Source organism: Mobula hypostoma, chromosome 3 (assembly GCF_963921235.1).
Source record: "Mobula hypostoma chromosome 3, sMobHyp1.1, whole genome shotgun sequence".
Taxonomy (NCBI): domain Eukaryota; kingdom Metazoa; phylum Chordata; class Chondrichthyes; order Myliobatiformes; family Myliobatidae; genus Mobula; species Mobula hypostoma.
This window is the reverse complement of record NC_086099.1, coordinates 176,688,826-176,711,612: the sequence shown is the minus strand read 5'-3', so window position 1 is coordinate 176,711,612 and position 22,787 is coordinate 176,688,826. Positions and strand designations below refer to the sequence as shown.

General features: G+C 39.6%; 1 protein-coding gene across 1 annotated transcript in view; it reads right to left on the bottom strand.

The window, feature by feature from the left end:
* Positions 1-22,787, bottom strand: part of fam171a1 (family with sequence similarity 171 member A1) — a 169,898-nt gene that overhangs the window by 45,305 nt on the left and 101,806 nt on the right. Inside the window, exons 2-3 of the mRNA XM_063044128.1 lie at positions 11,159-11,386; positions 1,599-1,691 (exon numbers count right to left, since the gene is read on the bottom strand). Coding sequence (XP_062900198.1) covers positions 1,599-1,691; positions 11,159-11,386 — 321 coding nt within the window. The remainder of the gene's footprint in view (positions 1-1,598; positions 1,692-11,158; positions 11,387-22,787) is intronic.

The window sequence follows — 22,787 nt, the reverse complement described above, 5'->3', positions numbered from 1 at the left end:
CTGTTACAAAAAGCCAAAGCAAATGCAACAGTAAAGTACAGACAAAATTTATTAATTTAAGACTTGGGTCTTGACTAAATCTTGGCATGATGGTTATATGAGGGTGATTGATAGGTTTGTGGCCTAAGGTAGAAGGAGTCAATTTTAGAAAACCTAGCACATTTATTTTTCAATATAGTCCCCTCCTACATGTACACACTTTGTCCAGCGGTCTTGGAGCATAAGAATCCCTTCTTTATAGAAGTGGTCCACAGTAGGGGTCATTGATAAGTTTGTGGCTTAAGGTAGAAGATGAGTTATTAACTTCAAACTTTCTGCATTATCACTCAAAGAGTTGAACTGCACGTGCATGTAACGAGCGCGTCTTGGACCTCCAGGTGGTCCACGGCAGGGATGATTGATAAGTTTGTGGCCTAAGGTAGAAGGAGATGAGTTATACACATGCCGTTCAACTCTTTGAATGAAAATGCATAAAATTTGAAGTTTCTCCTCATTTCCTTCTACTTTAGGCCACGAACTTACCAATCACCCCTGCTGTGGACCACTTTCTGGAGGTCCAAGATGCCGACTTCTACAAAGAAGAGATCCATATCCTCCACGACCGCTGGACTAAGTGTGTAATTGTAGGAAAAATAAATGTGCTAGGTTTTCTAAAATTGACTCCATCTATCTCAGGCCACGAACTTATCAATCACCCCTCGTATATCAACAAAACAGCCTGATATATAAAGAGCACAATCAGTTTCAGATTTTTATGTGCGAGTCAGACGCTGTTCCCTGGCCAAGACAGATTCTTCAATGTGCTGTGAACTTGAGCTGTTCTGCAACCCAGCAATAAAGTCTATCAAAAGAATTATTAAGAATACTTGCTTATCTAATTGCAGCATCCATGCAAAAGTTAATCAGGAGAGGTAACTTGGCCCTCACACTTTCTTTACATCTGCAACAAACTAACAGAACAGTCAGCAAATTCTCCTTCCCTTCTGATGACAGTTTCATGTTTGCTTCTGTCCATCACAAGACAGTCTCTATCAACCACTGAAGACCTGCATCAGGCAACTTTACCGAGGCTGAACATTTAGTACGGATGCATTGCACAAGATCACCCAAAGATGGAACTTTGCAAATTCACTCATCCAAGCTACAGGATGGTGTGCAACTCCATTGCCTTCTTCTACAACGTGACTAATTAACACCCACTGGTTTATGTATTTACATTAATAATCTCCAAATCATGCAAACAAATTCTTGCTATTCACCTCTCCTGTCCCATCCATTTGTGATAAACGTCCTAATATTTATAAGTCTACAATGAATACTTGGCAAAATTATGTAAATAGCAGGACACCAGAAGCTTTATTATTTGGCTTTAAAATTACAGGAAAGTATTTACATCTTTACAAGAACCATGTACTGCATTTTTAGGCAGTTTTTTTTAAAGAAGTAAGGTATTATTTTTAAATTGTTTATTTATTTTAAACCCGACAATGAACAACTTAAAATAATAAAAACTCCAGTAATTTCAAATTATCTACTCTGCCAGGTCTATGGCAATAAATCTCAGGCAGACATCTCAAAATATGAAGTACAGTACACACCTTGAAATCCAGAGACAATCTGTACAATATCATCGTATACCATCAGGGTTGCTGACCGCTCTGGATGCAGAAGGAGACTCACAGATGAAAACACTGTTAAAGAAATTATATATGTATATTTACATACATCATTGAGGTTCTGTACAGGCAGAAAAATACCAGTGATGAAGAACATATTTTGCAAAAGCTGCACCAATACGTACAGTTATCAGCTCCTAACTTTTTTTTTTAATATACTGGATAGTCAATGGGTATTCAAAATAGTGTGTTAGCAAGAACTGATTCACACTTGCAAGATTAGAACTGAAGTGCATGACAGCCAAATGGTAACTCATAACTGTATGAATAACCATATCACGACATCTATTACAGACAATCTCTTCCGACTGTGAATTAGTGGTTTCCATTCAATTAATTTTTAATGAAACAAGATACAAGGTCACTGTTTGGTGCATTCTCTGAGCTTTTTTTTATCTATTGGGTCCATATAACACAAATGATAAAATATCTTATAATATTGACTTCCAATTTACTTCTTGAAAACAACAACTAAAGACTTCGGAACTACATGTAAAACTGAAATTTGAAAATTTATATTTGCTTCTTAATATTTGGTGTAAAGTAAGTATGAAAACCAATGATAACTACTCCTCATTTCTCCCAACTTCAAGGCCATTCTTTGCACTCTTTATAATCCAAACCAATTTCAGTCTTTAACCATTAACTATTAACATTTAAATTGGATTCCTTATTATGCATATCATCATAAGAATAATAAAAAAAGAACTTAAACCATTGGACAACATTAGTGAGATGAAATTGACAACATAAATGTTTCATCTGAATGTCACCTGGCCCACTGTGCCATATATCGTTGTTGGCACTTCAATTTCTTAAATAGTCAAGTTTAAGAAATTGCCTGTTTAGCCAACAAAATGCACTGTGCATAATTGAGATCTGTATAATTCTAGATGCAAAACCAATATGTTTAGCAGATGGTTTTCTAAGGTATCACTTAAAGCAGCTCAGACTATAAACAATGGTTACAATTTTTGAGGACAGCAGGAATCATCTCGAAATGACATTTTTTAGATTTATCTGTGCATGTGTTGAAGTCAGAACATAATATAAACGTGGTGGTGGCTTATCTTTGTGCCTTTTTGGTAATTTTCCAGTGCAGTTGACAGTCAACTACACTGAAAGGACAGAATGGGAGTTCCATATACAGTGCCTTGCAAAAGTATTCAGCCCTCAACACTCTCTTCACATAAGAGGATTACGATCAAGGACTTTTATCAATCTAAATGAGAATTTTTATTTGTGGATCACATGCTCCATTTTCACAGCAAAACGTAAAAAATTCAAAAACTGAAATGTCAGCATTTCAAAAGATCTCATCCCCCTTTGCTCAGTACGTAGTTGAAATACCCCTCACAGCCGTTACAGTCAGAAGACTTTTTGGATCAGTCTCTATTCGCTTTACACAATGTGATGAAGCAATATTTGCTCATTTGTCCCTGAAAAATTGCTCAAGTTATGCAAGATTAGTTGGGGAGTGGCGGTGGACAGCAATCCTGAGGGCGTACCAGAGATGTTTGATTGCATTAAGGTCAGGACTCTAACTGGGCCATTCCATGGTTGCTCTGGCAGCATTCTTTGGGTCATTGTCCTGCTGAAAGACAAACTTCTTCCTCAGTTTAAGCTTCCTGGCAGAGGCTAGAAGGTTTTTATCCAGGATCTCTCTGTGTTTAGCAGCATTCATTTTCACATCAATACTGACTAGACTTCCAGTCCCTGATGCTGAAAAAGTATCCCCATAGCACGATGCCACTTCCACCATATTTTACAGTAGGGATGATGTTACCTGGTTGATATAAAGTATTTAATTTATGCCACACGTACTGCTTACTGTTCCACTTTAGCCTCATCCGACTTTATTCCACAACTTTACAGTATCTTCTAAGTGATGCTTTGCAAAGTCTTTACAGGCAAGGATGCACTTTTATTTTTTTTTAGATAGGGCTTCTTCCTTGCCACTCTTTTCATGCATGGCCTTAGAGATTGTGGAGGCATGAACTTAATTTCCAGTTGCAGCTACTAGCTTCTGCAGCTCACTCAAAGTGACTGTTGGTGTCACAGCAGCCTTGCTTACAAGTGCCATTCTTCTCCAGCAACTAAGTTGGGAGGGGCAGCCTAACCTAGGCAGTGTGGCTCTGCTTTCATATGTTTTCCACTTTTTCATGATGGACTGCGCTGAGCTCTGAGATAGTGAGATGGTCTATTGAGATGCTATTGAGATGGTGTTATACCCTTCCCCAAACATGTGTTTCTCTATCACTTCCCTGACTTGTATTGAATGCTCTTTTGTCTTTATTTTGGTTTGATCTGCTGAAAATCTACAGGTGACCCTCCAATTTTCTACGTCAACAAATAAGGTAACAGTATATTGCTCCTGAGGAAAGTTAGTGTAGTAATTATAAAGGAAGTGAATACTTTTTTAGCCTCACAATTTTGGTTTTTAATTTTTAGTAATCCGTTGACAGGTTTTGGAATTTTTATTTGGATTTGACATGATGCACGATGTTTTGTAGATTAGCTCAAAAGTCCTACTTCAATGCATTTTAAATGTAGAAAATGAGGCAGTAAAATGTGAAAATAGTTGAGGAGGCTGAATACTTTTTCAAGGCACTGTATAATACTCAAGGTACAAACTACAATGTTCATATTTGAACTAATACTGAGTGATTATTCATCTAGATTACTATCCCAGTAATATAAGATGTTGTTATCATATACAAATTAAATAAGGAGCCAACTTTGACAACTGCTGTTTTTCTTGGGGATTTCACCACAATCAAGTTTGACTGGGTTTCAGGAATTATCCATTAAACATTTTAATATTTAATTCTAATTTTAATTTATGAAGTTTTTTTTTACAAACTTGCTAATTTAGAAGCACACTTGATGCTGACTGTGCTTTGTTTCTTGACCTCTGCTATTTTGCAAGCATGCACTTTCTGTTGGCAAAAAATAATACAGAAAACTACTTTCTCATTTCTTAAACACATCATCAATTTTGAATGTGATATGATACAAGAAAAGGTGTGCAGTGTTAGCTTGAAAAATCATGCTGGTCAACATGAAGGCAAGGCTGTGAGAGTGAGAGAGGATCCTGGGGGACCCTCTGGAGGGAGAGGTAAAACAGTAAATCAGAAAAAAAACATGGTTACACAAAGGAATCTTATCTGACCACCTCCACTGCACATACCTCCAAAAGCCTGCCAAACACTCCTCCCAACCTTGCACTGTGTATCTGATTGAAACAGAAAATATATTTGTGGAAAACTGGGCAAGAACCATGCCCAATTATCCTCTGGTCTGAAATGTTGTTGTACCAACCTATCATTGAGGGTAACTGTTGTAAAATGCCTATCATAAACAAGAGATCCTGCAGATGTTGGAAATCCAGAGCAACACACAGAAAATGCTGGTGGAACTCAGCAGGTCAGGCAGCAGCTTTGGAAATTGATAAACAGTCGATGTTTCAGGCCAAGACCCTTCATCAGGACTAGAAAGGGGAAGAAGCCAAAATAGGAAGGTGCGGGGAGGGGGAGCAGGGCAATCTCTAAGGTGATAGGTGAAGCCAGGTTGGTGGAGGAGGGGAGCATGAAGTAAGAAGCTGGGAGGTGATAAGTGGAAAAGGCAAAGGACTAGAGAAGAAGGAATCTAGTAGTAGAGGAAAGTGGATTATGGAAGAAAGGAAAGGAGGAGGGGCACCAGGGAGAAGCGATAGGCTGATAAGGACAAGATACCAAAGTGGGGAGATGAAGGGGAGGGGGGGAGGGGAGAGGGAAAAATTATCGAAAGTTGGAGAAGTCTTCAACATCAGTGTTTCCTCACCTAGGACTGTTTGTTGCCCTGAACAGAGGTGAGTGGGAGTTTTATAAACCCATCGATTCCCAAGGTTATCTTGACTATACTTCTTCCTACACTGTCTCCTGTAAAAAATGACATTCCTTTTCTCAGTTCCTTTGACTCCACTGCATCTTTTCCCAGGATGAGGCTTTCCTTTCCAGGACATCAGAGATGTCCTTCTTCAAAGATTGGGGTTTCTGTTCCTCCACCATTGATAGTTACTCACCCAAATCTCCTCCATTTCCCAGACATCCGCACTCAACCCATCACCTTAACGGGGATAAATCTCCTCTTGCCCTCAACTACCACCCCATGAGTCTCCTCATCCAACACACCATTCTCCTACAACCTCCGCCATCTTCAACAGGACCCTACCACAAAACACATTTTTACCTCCCTCCCAACTCTCCAGCTTTCGTAAGGATTGCTCCCTCTATGATCCTGTGCCCATTTGTCCCAATCCACTAATCTCCCTCCTGGCACGTATCCTTATAAATGGCAGAAGGGCTACACCTACCCATTTCACTTCCTACCCCACCTTCATCCAGGACCCCAAGCAGTCCTTCCAGTTGAGGCAACACTTCACATGCGAATCCCTTGGGGTAGTCCACTGTATCTGGTGTGGCCTCCTCTACATTGGCGAGACCTGACATAGTTTGGAAGACTGCTTTGTCAACCACCTCATCTCCAGCCACAAGAAGCGGAATTTCCTAGTGACCAACCATTCAAATTCCTATTCCTATCCCCATCCCCATTCCAATATGTCAGTCCATGGCCTCCTCTTACGTCATGATGTGGCTGCTCTCAGGATGCAGGATCAGCACCTCATATTACACCTAGGTAGCCTCCACTCTGATGGCATAAACACTGATTTCTCCAATTTCCAGTAATTCTTTCCCCTCACCCCTCCCTCTTCATTATTTTCCCACCCTGGCCGCTTACCTTTTCACCTCAACTGCCCATCACCTCCCCTGGCGCCCCTCCCTCCCTTTCTCCCATGATCCACTCTCCCCTCCTATCCTCCTTCTCCAAAACTCTGCCTTTTCCACTTATTACCTCCCGACTTCTTACTTCATTCACCACCTCCCCCCCACTCACCTAGCTTCACCCATCACCTTTGAGCTTGTCCTCTTCCTCCTTCCCCCACATTCCTATTCTGCCTTCTTCCCTCTTCCTTTCCAGTCTTGATAAAGAGCCTTGGCCTGAAACGTCAACTGTTTATTAATGTCCAAAGATGCTGCCTGACCTGCTGAGTTGTGACAGCATTTTGTGTGTAATATGCCTACGGTAATTTGCAGTAGTAGGTTCGGAAAAGCAACACACATCAAAGTTGCTGGTGAACGCAGCAGGCCAGGCAGCATCTGTAGGAAGAGGTGCAGTCGACATTTCAGGCCGAGACCCTTAATCAGGACTAACTGAAGGAAGAGTGAGTAAGGGATTTGAAAGTTGGAGGGGGAGTGGGAGATCCAAAATGATAGGAGAAGACAGGAGGGGGAGGGATAGAGCCAAGAGCTGGACAGGTGATAGGCAAAAGGGGATACGAGAGGATCATGGGACAGGAGGTCTGGGAAGAAAGACGGGCGGGGGGGGGGTTCAGAAAATGTAGGTATCAGAACATCTTTTTTTGTAGCCTGCTTAATTTAAACAACGCTGGTTTGTGTATGTGCCAATCTGCTGGTAGCTGACCTAATGAGAATTCCCAACACTCCTAAACTCACTAATAGAAAATCAAAGCCAGTATACTCCCGAGCTCATGGCCAACAGAGATGTGTTGCTTCAATCTACACAACACAAACATCAAAGAGTTCAAAGTAACGTTAACTTTTGATGTCAGGTTACCCTCACAGGAGCTAGTTGCTGCAGAATGTAAGCAGAGCAGGTGGTCCACTGTTACGAAGCATGGAAGAATATCACATAGTTTAAAAACAGAAGAAATTTTTATAGCGATTATCTTATACCTCAGCTTTAAATTGAGACTATAATGTGTATGCAGAATACAGATGGCCAGTAATGGCACTCAGTAGGAGAGTAATAATATTAAGCTCTCTTCCAAGATAAATACTTTCATCATGTGCCAGGATTTCCACTAGTTTAGTTTATTCATAACAATTCTTTACTGATCATAAATTTATCCTTCACTGATCACAAGCAGGATTTTTTGCCAGCTGTCGGCACAATCCTTTGGCAGTAAAGGCTATCAGCTTGGCTCAGTTGGTGACACGATCATCTCTTGATCAGACGTTTGCAGATTTGGGCCGAATAACACAAGTTTCTACTGACAAGCTGATGAGAGAGAACTGTTGCACTGTTAAAGATGCCATTTTTCAGATCAGACAATAAACTGGGGCAACATAGGTGAGTATGGAACAAAAAACTGAAAGGCAACGTTTGAAAAGGGAGCAAATGTTTAACGTCTAATGCCACATTTCCCATTATTTTCCATCTATTGATTTTAATTCAGTTTCAAGAATAATGAAAATTAAATTTTACTTCCACGGCAGACAGGCCAAAACCAAATACCAATGGGATTTATAAATCCTTCATCCGATTGTTTAAACAAACTAAAAAGGAATCTATATTGACTGAGCTCCATCTCATGTACTTAACATTATCAGAGTGTTCCTCAGCCAATGAATTACTTCTAAAATAGTCACTGTTTTGTAGTTAACTGCCAGTAGTAAATGGTTTAAATTTAAACAGAAAACATAAGCAATATCCACAGCAAGAGATAAGGCTTTAACTTGTTCTCCATCTTGTCGTCTCTATAAAGAATTGCTGTTTATTTCAACTACAGAAGGGTATCAATTGCGTTGTCAGCAAAGGACCCTGAACAACGCTCCAATCAAATCAACTGAGCTCCCACCTTTCAGCAACTTCATGAGCCCATTCATAGATCTTATTGCTGGACCACCTGTGGACCCAAACGAAAGCCACTTCTCCCCAAGGCCAACAGCAGGCAAGCCTATTAAAAGCATCCAGCAAATCTACCAAAGGATTGATGACGGCTTAGAACTCAGCCTCCAGTCATAAGCAAAGCAAGCGTTCTCTGTGTACCACGGCTTGATCACTGGTGTTTGGGTATCCTTTTATTCCCCCGGAGTGTAGAAATGCAACAGAGCAGTTTCCCATTAGTTCTCTAGTGGGAAGCCTGTTGGAGGTGAGATGCAACACTGTGGCGAGAAAGACTGAGAAGTATGTTGGTGCAAAGACACAGCCTTGTTTGACACTGGTCTTCACTGACAGGTTCTATTATAGACCTTTCATGCAACCATTTAAGGTTAGTTGTGTGGGTCTTATAAATGTGCGTCGGATGTTCATCATATACATTCTTGAAAAGGAAAGGTTATCTTGGGAAAATTTGAACAAACACTTTCGACCTTAGAAGACTGAGAGGTGATCTTTCATAATATACAAGATTCTTAAGACAGAGAAAAGATTGCAGATGCAAAAAACAAACTTATAGAGGAAGTCAGTGGGTTGAGCAGCATCTGTGGGAAAGGGTGAGGTGGGGAAAAGGAACCCTCACTCGAATGGTATTCTACAATCCACATGGTATGAACACTGAATTTTCCAATTTCAGGTAACCCCCCTCTCACGTGCTTTTTTTCTCCCGTGCTCTCTTTCATTCATGCTCTCTCGCTCTCACCTTCCTTCCGATTCACCTTTGGCTCCCCCCCCCCCAATTAGATGTAACATTGGCATCCCGTATCCCCTCCTGTTTCCATCCACCTAATGCTCATACATTTCACCTACTGGTTTCATCTGCTCTACATCTCCTCAAAAATGGTTCCCATTATCAGGTTCCAGCAGTAGTACTTGGTAACTGGTTTTCTGTCCCAGCAGCTGTCTCGATCCTTACTTTCAACTCCCATCCCCCACCCCTCACCTGTTTGGGGAATCTATAATGACAAAACTCCCATGACATTGAGATTATGTTCTTTTAAGACGAAGATGAAGAGGAACGTTTTGATTTCTCTGTTTAGAGAGCTGCGGATTCTGAGTCATTAAGTTTTTCCAAGGCTGAGATAGACTGGTTATGAACCATTAAGGAAAGAAAGGATTAGGGGGACAAGGCAGGAAATCGATGCTGAGGCCAACATCAGACATACGCTTACTAAATGGCAGAGCACAGCTGAGGAACCACATGGCATCGTCAGGTTTGTTTCTCTTATGCATTAATTTTTCCATACTACTGGTATCACAGAAGTTTAATTATGCTGCTATCAATTGTACTCTGTAATGTTCCTCAGCTTTCAGATTTACAATGCAGTTTACATCTCATTTATAGTATTTAATGTCCAAAAAAAGGAAAACCTACTGGTTCGACTTTGTATATTAAAATATTTTTGATATCAATGTGTAATGTGTAATACTAAAAAAACACAAACCATGCCATTGAAAAAATAGAAAATAAATGCAACCAAGCTAGTTCGATCAATTTAAAGAACTAAGAACCAGAATTGGAATCCAGTTTATCATCATTGATAGAGGCCATGAAATTTGTTGCTCTGTGGTGGCAGTACAGAACAAGATGTAAAAATTACTAAGTTGCTATAAATAAGAGGTATAGAGAGGTAGAGTTCATGGACAGTTCAAAACTAAAACTTATTAACTTCTGAAAGCTGTTCTTCGCCAAGGAAATGAATGGAGCCACTAACCTGCGCTGGGGTTAACCTGTTGCGGATTTAGTGGATAGGATTTCTCACCTTATCTGCGGGGAATCTGCAGAAAGTTTTGCTGTAATATCGTGAACTCCTATCTTGTTTATCAGGCTCATATGAGCACCTTGTCAAAGGTCTTCTGAAAATCCAAGTAAATAACATTCACCGACTCTCCCTTGTTTATCCTACCCAAGGGCATTTGCAGGCCTCACTCGGTGGGATCAGGGTCAAACAAAATGTCTCTGTCTCCAAACAAGCTTCCACATTGAGAAATGGGGTACAGATGTTCCTGCTCATTGACAGATAGGTACTGAACGTTTTGGCTTTTGAAAGTTACATGGATATAAATCATGAACCTAAAGAAGTGTCTTAAGCTTATTCAGAACAAATAAAGAGCTTCCTACTGATTCCTCAAACTTCACAGTACTGAATATTGGGTGAGAACAGATGTTCATTACTGCTGTTTATTGTTCTTCATAAAGGCAGTGAAGCGAAGTTCCAGATAGAGTTCATTGTGGCAACACTGTAAAACTGCAGAGATTATAAAGTGGTTGTAAATTTGAAACAAAGAACAATATCAAAAACACTTCAGTTCCAAATTTAAATCTGATTGAGAAGATTGTAATGGCTTTCTATTTCCAAGTGCAAAGCCTTTCAACAAATTATTCCTGTATACGTGCAAGTTTTTGGCATTTCAACACAATTTACTGTAATGCACCAGACTTCATGATCTGCCACAGAGAAATGCAAGGTCTTCACTTCCTTTTAATAATAGTTAACACCTCCTTTTAATAATAGTGTGTATCCTTTGCCTTCCCTTTCATATACACCCACCCATACTCCCACCACCCTTCCTTGCCACCCAACACCCATACACAACTTTCCATGCGCGCGCGCGCACACACACACACACACACACACACACACACACACACACACAGAGGAAACTAATGCAAAGAGCAAGAGCAATGATTACAAACTTACAGGGCAGTTTGGTGGCACGCCATGGCGAGGAGTTTGGCACATAACCATGTTTTGTTGCAATAATAAACAGTTGAGCTTCAAGTGTATATTGAAAGCTGATGAAGGCTATCCCATCTGCCTTGGAATATTCTGAAGCAAATGAAGTCTGGTTGGTAAAAATCTCAATGAAGACTTTACCCAAAGGCTGATGTGTAGTGGAATCACTCACGTGGACTTTTAATGTCACTTCTGTAAAGAAAAGAAGAGAATATTGTGTGAAAGTACGAAGTAAGCAGAAAGTTAGGTGAATGCTGAAAGTTATATACTCTGAAATCATATTGCAGAGATGATTTTTCATACAAAGCAACAATAATAAGCATTTTCAAAACTACAGGAGTAAAACATGTAGAACAAAGCAATAATAACAATAATAATAATCTAGCACAGCAGAAAAATTAATGAGTGTTGATACAATTAAAAGGACAATATTCTTCAATATTCTTACATGGTGCACTTTCAGACCTCTGCTGTTTGAATGGCTACCTAGACTGACTGACTGCTCTGAATGTTCACTTGTCTGCAGAGCACGAGTAGTGCAGAGCGAAAGCAAAAATCTACAGCAACTTGATACCAAAAGCAACAAATTTCACTTTCTTCTATTTTCTATTTGAAGCACATGTTGAGTTGCTGATTTTACAGTCCCAGGTCCCACAGACAAATTCTGGCCATGTAGTTACACCACAGTTAGCTCTGGTGCAACATTTCTGTGACTCACTGGGAAGAGGCATAGCTCAACTTTATTTTCCACAAACATTTTGGTTGCACATTTACCTAATGAGATTTTACAGTATGTACAATAAGACCTTATACTTACTGTCCCCTTTGCACTACCCTGATGTACTTATATTTTGCATATACCTGCATGGATGGCATATAATAGTTTTCACTGTGTCCCTGTATATGTGACAATAATAAAGCAATTACAGACATGCCTGAACTAGGACACTTGAAAACATTTATTAAAGGACATACATTATGAAATATTTATTAAAGGACACAAATAACATGTGTTCCATAGAGTCATAGTACAAGGTCAAAGAGAACATACAGCATGACACAAGGACTCTGGTCCAAGAAATTCCGACATTAACCACATTTTTAAAAAAATTCTCCAGTTATTTCCCTCAATTCCTCTCAAGTTCATTCACTTGCACACCAGGGGAAATTTATAGTAACAATTAATCCTCCAACATACATGTCTTTGGAAACATGGGGAGTATGTGCAAATTCAACTCAGGCAGCATGTAAGATCAAGTCTGAACCAAGGTTTCTAACACTGGAAGACACTGGCTCTACCAGCTGAGCTACTATTCCAGCCCACCAACCCAATCCCAAGAGATCATAGAACTCATTGCATTAAGTCCTTTACAGCTTAGAGCACAGGACAAAGCTTCTGTGCCCACAACTTCTTCCAAGGATTGTACACAAAGATTCACTGAAGATAGCAGAGAGTATTTGTAAAAGAAACACATTCAATGGAATGGGAAGAACTTTCCCCGGCATCTACTTGGTGATAGTAGAGGTATTTTTTTTAATCCTTGCAACTGGAAGTTTGTGACTGGGCATTAGTGATGAGATCCTTGCTGTTTGTTATACACATTATGACAGGATGTGAAGGCAGGGAGGTATAATAAGTAAGTTTACAGATGATCAAAATTTGTGACGGTATTGATAGTAAGGAGGGTAGTCTTCAATTCCAGAATGATACTGATGAATCAGGACTTTATTCCCTGGAGCAGAGGAGAATGAGAGGATATTTGGTATATAAAATTACGAGTGGTATAGACAGGCCTTTTCCATTGTGACTAGGTGAGACTAGAATTAGAGGACATGGGTTAAAGGTGAAAGGTGAAAGGTTTAAGGCTAATATGAGGGCGAGCTTCTTCACTCAGAGGGTGGTGAGAGCGTGAATGAGCTACCAGTGGAAGTGGGGGGATTTTAACATTTAAGAGAAGGTTGGATAAGTACATGGATAAGAGGGCATTGTGGACAATGGTCCAAGTGCAGGCCAATGGGACTAGTGAGAATTATGGTTTGGCATGCATTGTTTCTGTGCTGTAGTACTCTAGGACTCTAATAGCTAATATGGGTTTAAAAAAAAAGCAGATAGAATTTTAGCCCGAAAAAAATGTGAGGTTGTACCTTTGAGAACTGGTAAGTATACAATAAGTACAATGTGCTATATGACCCAAGGAAGCACAAAAAAAGAAAGCCTTTGGTATACATGAATTAGGGTCCCTGTAGAAAACAGAATAGGTGGAAATGATGGTTAGAAAGGCTTCATTAGCCAGGACATTGAATATAATAACAATGAAGCAACGATACAACTACACAATATAAATCATTAGTTAAGTCACACATGAAGTACTGTGTACGGTTCTGGTGGTCACACATAGATAGGAAGAATGTGATGGCACTGAGAGGATGTAGAGATTTACCAGTTACCTGGGATGAAGCATTTTAGCTACAAGAAGAAACTGGAATGGTTATGTTGGCTTTCCTTCAGAAGTGATGGTTGGGAGAAGGGGAACCTGAAGGGCATACAACACTTTGAGGGGCGTAGCGAGGGACAACAGCGAGAAACCTTTTCCCTTACCAGAGGTGTGCAAGGCCTGAGATCATAGATTTAAACTAAAAATCAGAGGGGATTTGAGAAAGAAGTTTTTTGCCCAGAAGCTGGTTGAAATACACTGCCTGAACAGATAGTAGAGCTGAACTCTCAGAATATTTAAGCATAAGATGTGCGCTTGAAAAAACATGGCATAGAGTGATATAGACCTAGTGCTGGCAAATGGGATTGGTAATGGATTGGTACTTGGCAATGCATGGATATGGTAGCTGTGCACTAAGGGCTCCCAACCTTATTTACGTCATGGACTATTCTAGTTAAACAACGGCTCTGTGGGCCCCAGGTTGGGAACCCTTGTTGGAGGCTCTTTTCCATGCTGTATAATTCTATGGCCATCTGGTACGAACACCACTACTCAAGGAATAGTAGTTCTTGCGCTGACACAGATACTGCGGTAAAGAATTCCTTACTTTAGCCATTTTACAGTGTACCTTGAAAACAAGGAAATGTGAAAAAAAAATTAAAGCTGCAAATATTCAAAATTTAAAATGAACAAAAATGACTGGAAACACATCAGGCAAGGTAACAGCAGCGGAAAGTGAAATCAATTTGATTCCACTGATCAGTGATATTTCAGAACAACTAGAAAACAAAGAAAACAAGTTAGCTTTAAGTTGCATGGGGCATTTAAAGGATTCCCCATCTGACATAGCTTCACCCTATCAGAAATATTTTCTTTACCCTAACCATCCCTCCCCCAAAATTCTTTTCAACTTTAATCTATTTATTTCATTTTCCTTTCCCAGTCATGACACAGGATCTCTGAAACAAATCATTAATTCTGTTTCTCACTCAATATACTGTCTCACCTGCTGAGTTTCCATCATTATCTGTTTATCTTGCTGAAAAATATTTCAAGATAATTTATAAATTCCTCTGTACACAAAGGTATGTGCAGCTTTATTAAACAAGCATGGCTCCTAATGCCTTGCTCAGTGAAAACGTTAACGTTGTGGATCACATGATACTTAGCACAAATCTCTGCACCCTGGTTAGGGGATACACCTCTGTGACAATGAATAAACAGATCCACAGTGGCAGAGTGGTTAGAATAATGCTATTACAGCCGCCAAAGACACAGGTTCAATTCATCTGCTGTCTGTAAGGAGTTTGTACATTCTCCCTCTGACTGCATGGTGCTCCGTTTTCCTCCTATGTTCCAAAGATGTTAATTGGTCACACGGCTGTAATTGGGCAGCACCAGCTCGTTGAGTTGGAAGGCCGGTTACCATGCTGTATTGCTAAACAAAAACAATATAATCTAATAAAAACCCAAGTAAAAAAAAAGAGTACAATTGAAGAATATAATTATTCAATTCCATGTATGTAACTTCAGTTATTCAGAAAGAAAATCAATTTATTAAGAGCATTTCAAGATATTCAAATATCCCAAATTGCTTCTCGGCCAATTAGTGGAAGAATACTAGCTGCTGGAATACAGCCTACCACATTAGCCATGGACATGCAACTAAATGTATATACGGTATGTACATGGTCTTATATGTTCTATGGCTTGACCACATTTGTAGATTGCAGTATAATTATTAGAAGTTATTTTTTTTAATTAATTTTGCATTGCCCAGAGGAGTAACACATTTCCCCTCAATATACTAAATAACTTCTCACAAACAAGAAAATATCTGCTGATGCTGGAAATCCAAGCAGCAAACACAAAATTGCTGGAAGAACTCAGCAGGCCAGGCAGCACCTATGGAAAAGAGTACAGCCGATGTTTCAGGCCGAGACCTTTCATCCAGAATTGCAGTGTAATTCAAGCACTTCATGGTTGGAGGAAACAGTTTATATTGGCCCCTGCTTCTGACTGCTGTCCAGTTACTCTTACTGGCAAGCATCAAGCGTCAGTGCCTGTGAGGTATAGTTTACAAGCTGATCTGCTGAGTACGCTTCACAAAAGATCAAATTTCAGCACTTGCTGCCTGGGTGTGAAATCATAGGTGAACAACAGATAAATGTAGGCCTTTTGGGGTATTTTGCCTTTTAATTGTGATTATGGCTGATGTCTATGACAAGTGCCAAACACCTAGAACATTAAATCCATTTCTCTTTTCACAGATGCTGTCTTACTGCAGAATATTTCCTGCATTCTGTTTCTATGTTAGATTTCTCGCGTTGGCAGCGTTTGGTTTTTCAGTGCCTGCTTTAAAATAAAGTCAGCGCCAAGGTCATAACTCCAGCGTGATCCCTCAACGTTTAGTACATTCAGGCTTTATACCTGCATAGAAAAGAAAACTCACTCCATACACTCACTTTGTTGTACCACAAGATCTATACAAACATAGTTAAAATAAATTATGCACTGAATTATTTCTCTTCTCTGACAAATTTATCCTGAGACAGGCCAAAGGAACTAGTGGAAGGTGAGGTACCTAATGTCACAAAATAATAATGTCTCATATCTGCTGACATAAATGAAGAAACTCTCTCTCTGCAATCAGTCAAGATTCCAACAGCTAAGTCTATGGTTGTTTCTGCCAACACACACCCTGCCATTAGTAAAGCATTCACAATAAACTGCTATAGAAGACAGAAATAAAATAAATTGCTATTCAGACATTGCATCTTCATAAATTATAGGTTTCCCTGCAATTCATCAGTAGTCTTCTCATTTCATTTAATAACTAAAATTTTTAGTAACCAATTACTGAAAAAAATTGGTGAAACCATGGCAACACTGTTTGTTCTTGGAATATGGAAGACTGAATGGAAAAATTCCCACAGAGAACACATACAACATAACTAGGGCAGCTCCACGATGTCCTTTTTGAATCAATACGTTGAAGCTACATTATACCCTGGGGGAGGGGATTTATTATAACCATAGCAACATGAAGGTTAATTATCACAGGCAACAAAGCAAGAGTTGTAATGGGAGCTACAAGAAGACAAGATTGTCACCACAAAAGAAGGAAATCCTTTAAGAAGGAACAGTGAGGAAGGAAGAATGACAATGGGGAAACATGCTACAAAGATGCAGTGTGCTCGGGGCGAGAGATTGACTTACTAATGTTCATCCAGGGTCTTAAAATAAAACCAATCTTAAATGGTTAATGAAAAGAGTTGTAAAGTGATAGCAAAACTAATCAATTACTTGGCCCAAACCAGCTGGAAAAAGTATACTTTAATAATAAAGAAGATTTTAAAGAGTTTTGGTTAAAAAACAAGGCCAACTTTGCTCCATTGCTTAATTTTCTAACACTGGGAGTTCACTAAAAAGATCACTAGTCATCCAAATCTACTATCCACATAGCTCAAAGCAGATTTTTAAGTCTTCTAACTGGTGAAGAAGTCAACATTGAATCTAATGCTGACAACCCCTGAGTAAAAACGAAATGGGAATCCAAAATTCTCCCTTGATTAAGTTGATAAATGCACCATCTGCTGTGATACTGAGTTTATAATAAAATAAGGTCCCAGGTTTGAATTCCCATCTGTTGTCAACTAATCTCACTTGGATTGTCAGTAGAGCATTACAATTGGCTTCAGTGCCTTGGGGCTAAAATAACAAACTCTAATTTTACCTCTTCTTCATGGAATCCTCCCACTTCACCTGTGCCATGCATTATTTTATCGGTCCTGGTACAGAAACAGCCACTCCCCATTAGCTGCTCTTGGCACTTAAAACCAGGTGGTGATCAGTCCTGCCCAATTTTCTATGTCCCTGAGTGCCTCCTTTAATAATCAAGATCTCAATCTTTCCATTTAAAGAAGGTGCAAATCCACACTGTGGCAAAGAATGTCTCTGCAGTAAAATCAAAATGATATAGGAAGCTTTGAACAATGCAATATCATGGCATATGACTCTGAATACATCCTATTTGGACCAAGCAGGATACCAGAAATGTAATTCTCATAAAATATCAGCAAGTACCGTGTAAGCATTTTCTGTCATTGTGATGTGTGGTTCAAAACTGCATTACAAGATACTGGAAATCCTCTAATCTTCTGAACAATTACCATATAGCTTGCTTAGCACATACATAATGACTGTAGAATCATCAGCAGTGAACAGATACATCAACAAAATACGAGTTAATGATAAATAATTATCTTTGAAGTAATCTGCAACTTCTGCTGAATTCAAATTTCCAGCTTTTCATTTTGTGAACTAATAACCCGGCTCTATTTATTTTGTTTGATTAATACAAAGTGGTTGCACATGCAAGAATCAAAAATATCAGCCCATTCCAAACCTAAATACTTAAAAACCAAATTCTAATAACACAAACTATTTCGAACGTGTCACAATATGGCACAACACTATATAACTGTAAACCTAATGGCTTGTTGTAACAATAAAGCCATTTCCCTCATTGCATCTTGCTTCTTAAAGCACTATGCACAGCTATTGCGGTACCTACATAATGAAGACAAAATTCTCTTGAATTTATGCCAGGCAAAGGAAATAAGAATAACCTTTCATATTTATATAGTCCACCACACCTACATGACATTTACAATGCAGTCAATTAGACTTGATCAGTTAACACTTAATGTTGTCTTTACATGAATGCCAGCTAGTGAGATTTATACTCATGGAAATAGGACATCAATAGTAAGGTGTGTGTAAACAAAGCCTTTTCCCCAAAAGTATACATTCAGTTAAAGGCTAAATTATGCTAGAGGTATACTGAAGTGAGCACAGCACATTGGCCTTGCAGCCACAATGCCACCAATCTATTCAGTTTGGACCCCTGGTGCCGTACACAGCTGCACATTCTTCCTGTCACCAGTTTCCCTGGTTTCTCTCACATCATAAAGTTGTTAGGTAAATTGACTGAAAAGTAATACAGAGCTAGTCAAAGAATTGGGAGATGCTGTAACATAGAACAGTACAGCATAGCACAGGCCTTCTGGCCAATGATATTTTGCTGACCTATATAAACCTACTCAGAGATCCCTCTAACCATTCCTTCCTACATAGCCCATAACCCTCCTTTTTCCTTACATATGTGTGTCTATTTAAGTAATTTAAATACCCACATTGCATCAACCTCTACCACCATCCCAGCAGTGCAGTCCAAGAACTAACCATGCTCGATATACCTCTGACATCTCCCCTAAACTCCTCTGGTATTGGGCATTGCCGCCCTGGAGAAAAAATGTTGGCTGTCCACTCTATGTCTCTCATAATCTTATACACCTCTGTCAAGTCACCTCTCAAACTCCATCGCTCCAAGGAGAAAAGCCCTAGCTTACTCAACCTTTCCTCATAGGACATGCTCTGTAATCCAGGCATCTCAGTAAACCTACTCTGTTCCCCTTCTAAAGCATCCCCGTCCTTCTTATAATGAGATATGTATGAGAGAGTAGGCTTTAGGGACACCAGAGGAATGAGCATTGCTTAGAGCTGACATTGACTAGGTGAATGAAATTGCCTCCTCCTACATTACAAGATAAGATAAGTACATGTTAAAATTCTAATGATATTTACTGTGAAATTATTAATTTGGGTAAGAATACGCTAATAGATCTTTAAAGTGCAGCTGTTTTTCTGCTGGTACAGCTCTTGCCTGAGTCAGAAGATCCATATTTTAATTCCTTCTTCGGAGAACCAAGGGCAAAAATCTCTGAATACCTGCCAGAACAATACTGAGGAAGTGCTGCACTGTTGGATATGTTCTAAGACAATGGCCCCCAGGGTTTACTCAGATAGCTATTAAAGATATTGGCCTTATTTTGAAAATCAGGGTGATTCTCCCTGGAGTGATGACTGATACATTCTTCAATCAAATTCTCAGACAGACTAGTCATTAATTCACATTGATGGTTGTGAATATTGGTGTGCTGAAGCAAACATAGCTTCTATGCTACAAAATAACTCCAAATAAAAAAATCAATAAAAATAATTATCAAAGTACATATATGGCCCTGACATATATTTTCTTATGGACATACTCAATAAATCCATAATAGAACAATAACCAAAATAGAATCATTGAAAGGCCACACCAACCTATGCCAATACAAAGAAATAATAATAATAATAATAAATTAATAAGCAACAAATATCAATAATATGAAATGAAGAGCCATTGAAAGTGAGCCCATAGGTTGTGGGAACAGTGCAGTGATGGGGCAAGTGAAGTTGAATGAAGTTATCCCCTTTGGTTCAAGAGCCTGATGGTTGAGTGGTAACAACTGCTCCTGAACCTGGAGGTGCGAGTCCTGAGGCTCCTGTACCTTCTTTGTGATGGCAGCAGCGAGAAGATAGCATGGCGTGGGTGGTGGGGGGATCGCTGATGAAGCATGCTGCTTTCCTGTGACTATGCTTCATGTACTTGTGCTCAATGGTGGGGAGGGCTTTTACCTCTGATAGGTTGGGCCAAATCCACTACTTTTTGTAGGATTTTCCATACAAGGGCATTGGTGTTTCCATGCCAGGCTGTGATGCAGCCAGTCAAGATAATCTCCACCACACATCTATATATGTTCATCTAAATTTTAGATGTCATGCCAAATCTTTACAAACTCCGAAGGACGTGGAAGCTTCCAGAACACTTCCATAGCTATAAGCTACTTAGTGATATGCTGGAGGGATATGAAAACACACAATATAAATGTAAGCACACCCTTCCTTCATTTCTACATTCCTTTTATGTCCAGTTATATAAATTCATGCAAAATCTCTGAAGGTTGAAGATGTGCATGTGTGTGTGGGTGAGGAGAAACCTGTGGCTACTAGATAGCAAAGTACATTGAGTGGTCCAGTTACCAGTTACCAGCACCATTTCCAATTTGTGAATTGCACATTGTCATTGAAATCAGACAGACTGTAACCCTTGAGACTTGGAAAAGATGTCTATTGCATTCACAACTCTCTGCTTCGCTGTCCAGTTTAGGATGGAATCACAACAATGATTGGGATGTCATGAAATGACTTTCATGGGCAATTATCTACAAAGGCCACAGTACTGTTCCCAAAATTAGGGAAACTCCTGCAGCAGAGTAGTTCTATGAAAATTGGCCTTTGGCAAATAATAGAGTTTAAATCTTAAGTCTTTGAGCTAAATGATATCATATAGGACAACAGCTCTTTCAGGTTATGGGCAAAGGAATGAAGTATCCCCTGGACATCCTTTCCTGATTACCACTCACCAAGTACCATGGTGAATGTTTATCTACACATTGTGCAAGGGTATGGCCCAACACAACTGTGGTTTCTTCAAAAATTATATGTTCTGTCCTTTCTTGTTTAATATTATGAAAGGGCAAACTTCTTGGCAAAAGCACCTGAAAATTGCAAGTATCGGTTGAGCTCGAACATAAGCTACAGCATCCAGAAAATGAAAATGGGAAGTTTCCTATTTCTGTAATGTTTGTATTATGGATTACATTACTGTGCCTAGATAGGATCAGCTAGCCACATCCTGGACAAAATGCAAGAACTGTATAAATTGCTGCAAATTATGCAGAAAACCTCTGAAAAAAAGAATTCAATGGAATAATGTTTAGTGAGTTCAGCATGTGTACTAAGAGCCCTCTGTGCAATTCTAACACATGGTCCCTTTTACCATTGCAAAGAACAAAGTTAAATTATTTCAAAGAACTATGGAAATGTTGGTCATTTAGCCACTCAGTCTGTATCAGTGTTTACTCTCATATGAACAAATAATTCCAAATGAATTTATCCACTCTGCACATAATCATTCAAGCCATTTGCTACATCAACTTATCTGACCCAATCTTAAATTTTGATACATCATCTCAAACACTGTGCAGTCGCTTCTCCTGCCCTCTTCTTAAAGAGATCCTTTCACCTATGCTTAACTCCTTGACTAATGGAACCAGCATGCTTCCAGCTACAGCATCCCATTTTTCTATATTAACACCTGACACTATTGTACCTGCTTCCACCGCTTCCTAGGCAGGACATGCCAGTCACCCATCCCTCTCCAATATATATAAATTAAACTTTCTCCTCTCACTTAAAGCAATACCTGTTCACTATCTTTTGGCTCCACTTCATTTGGAAAGCGGTGAAATCATCAGACAAAGTCAGCATGGATTTGTGAAAGGAAAATCATGTCTGATGAATCTCATGGAATTTTTTTGAGGATGTAAGTAGTAGAGTGGACAGGGGAGAACCAGTGGATGTGGTATATTTGGATTTTCAAAAGGCTTTTGACAAGGTCCCACACAAGAGATTAGTGTACAAAACTTAAAGCACATGGTATTAGGGGTGTGGTATTGATGTGGATGGAAAATTGGTTGGCAGACAGGAAGCAAAGAGTGGGAATAAACATGACCTTTTCAGAATGGCAGGCAGTGACTAGTGGGGTACCACAAGGCTCAGTGCTGGGACCCCAGTTGTTTACAATATATATTAATGACTTAGACGAGGCAATTAAATGCAGCATCTCCAAGTTTGCGAATGACACAAAGCTAGGCGGCAGTGGTAGCTGTGAGGAGGATGCTAAGAGGATGCAGGGTGACTTGGATAGGTTGGGTGAGTGGGCGAATTCATGGCAGATGCAATTTAATGTGGATAAATGTGAGGTTATCCACTTTGGTGGCAAGAACAGGAAAACAGATTATTATCTGAACGGTGGCCGATTAGGAAAAGGGGAGGTGCAACGAGACCTGGGTGTCATTGTACACCAGTCATTGAAAGTGGGCATGCAGGTACAGCAGGCGGTGAAAAAGGTGAATGGTATGCTGGCATTCATAGCAAGAGGATTCGAGTACAGGAGCAGGGAGGTACTACTGCAGTCGTACAAGGCCTTGGTGAGACCACACCTGGAGTATTGTGTGCAGTTTTAGTCCCCTAGTCTGAGGAAAGACATTCTTGCCATAGAGGGAGTACAAAGAAAGTTCACCAGATTGATTCCTGGGATGGCAGGACTTTCATATGAAGAAAAACTGGATCGACTAGGCTTATACTCGCTGGAATTTAGAAGATTGAGGGGGGATCTTATTGAAATATATAAAATTCTAAAGGGA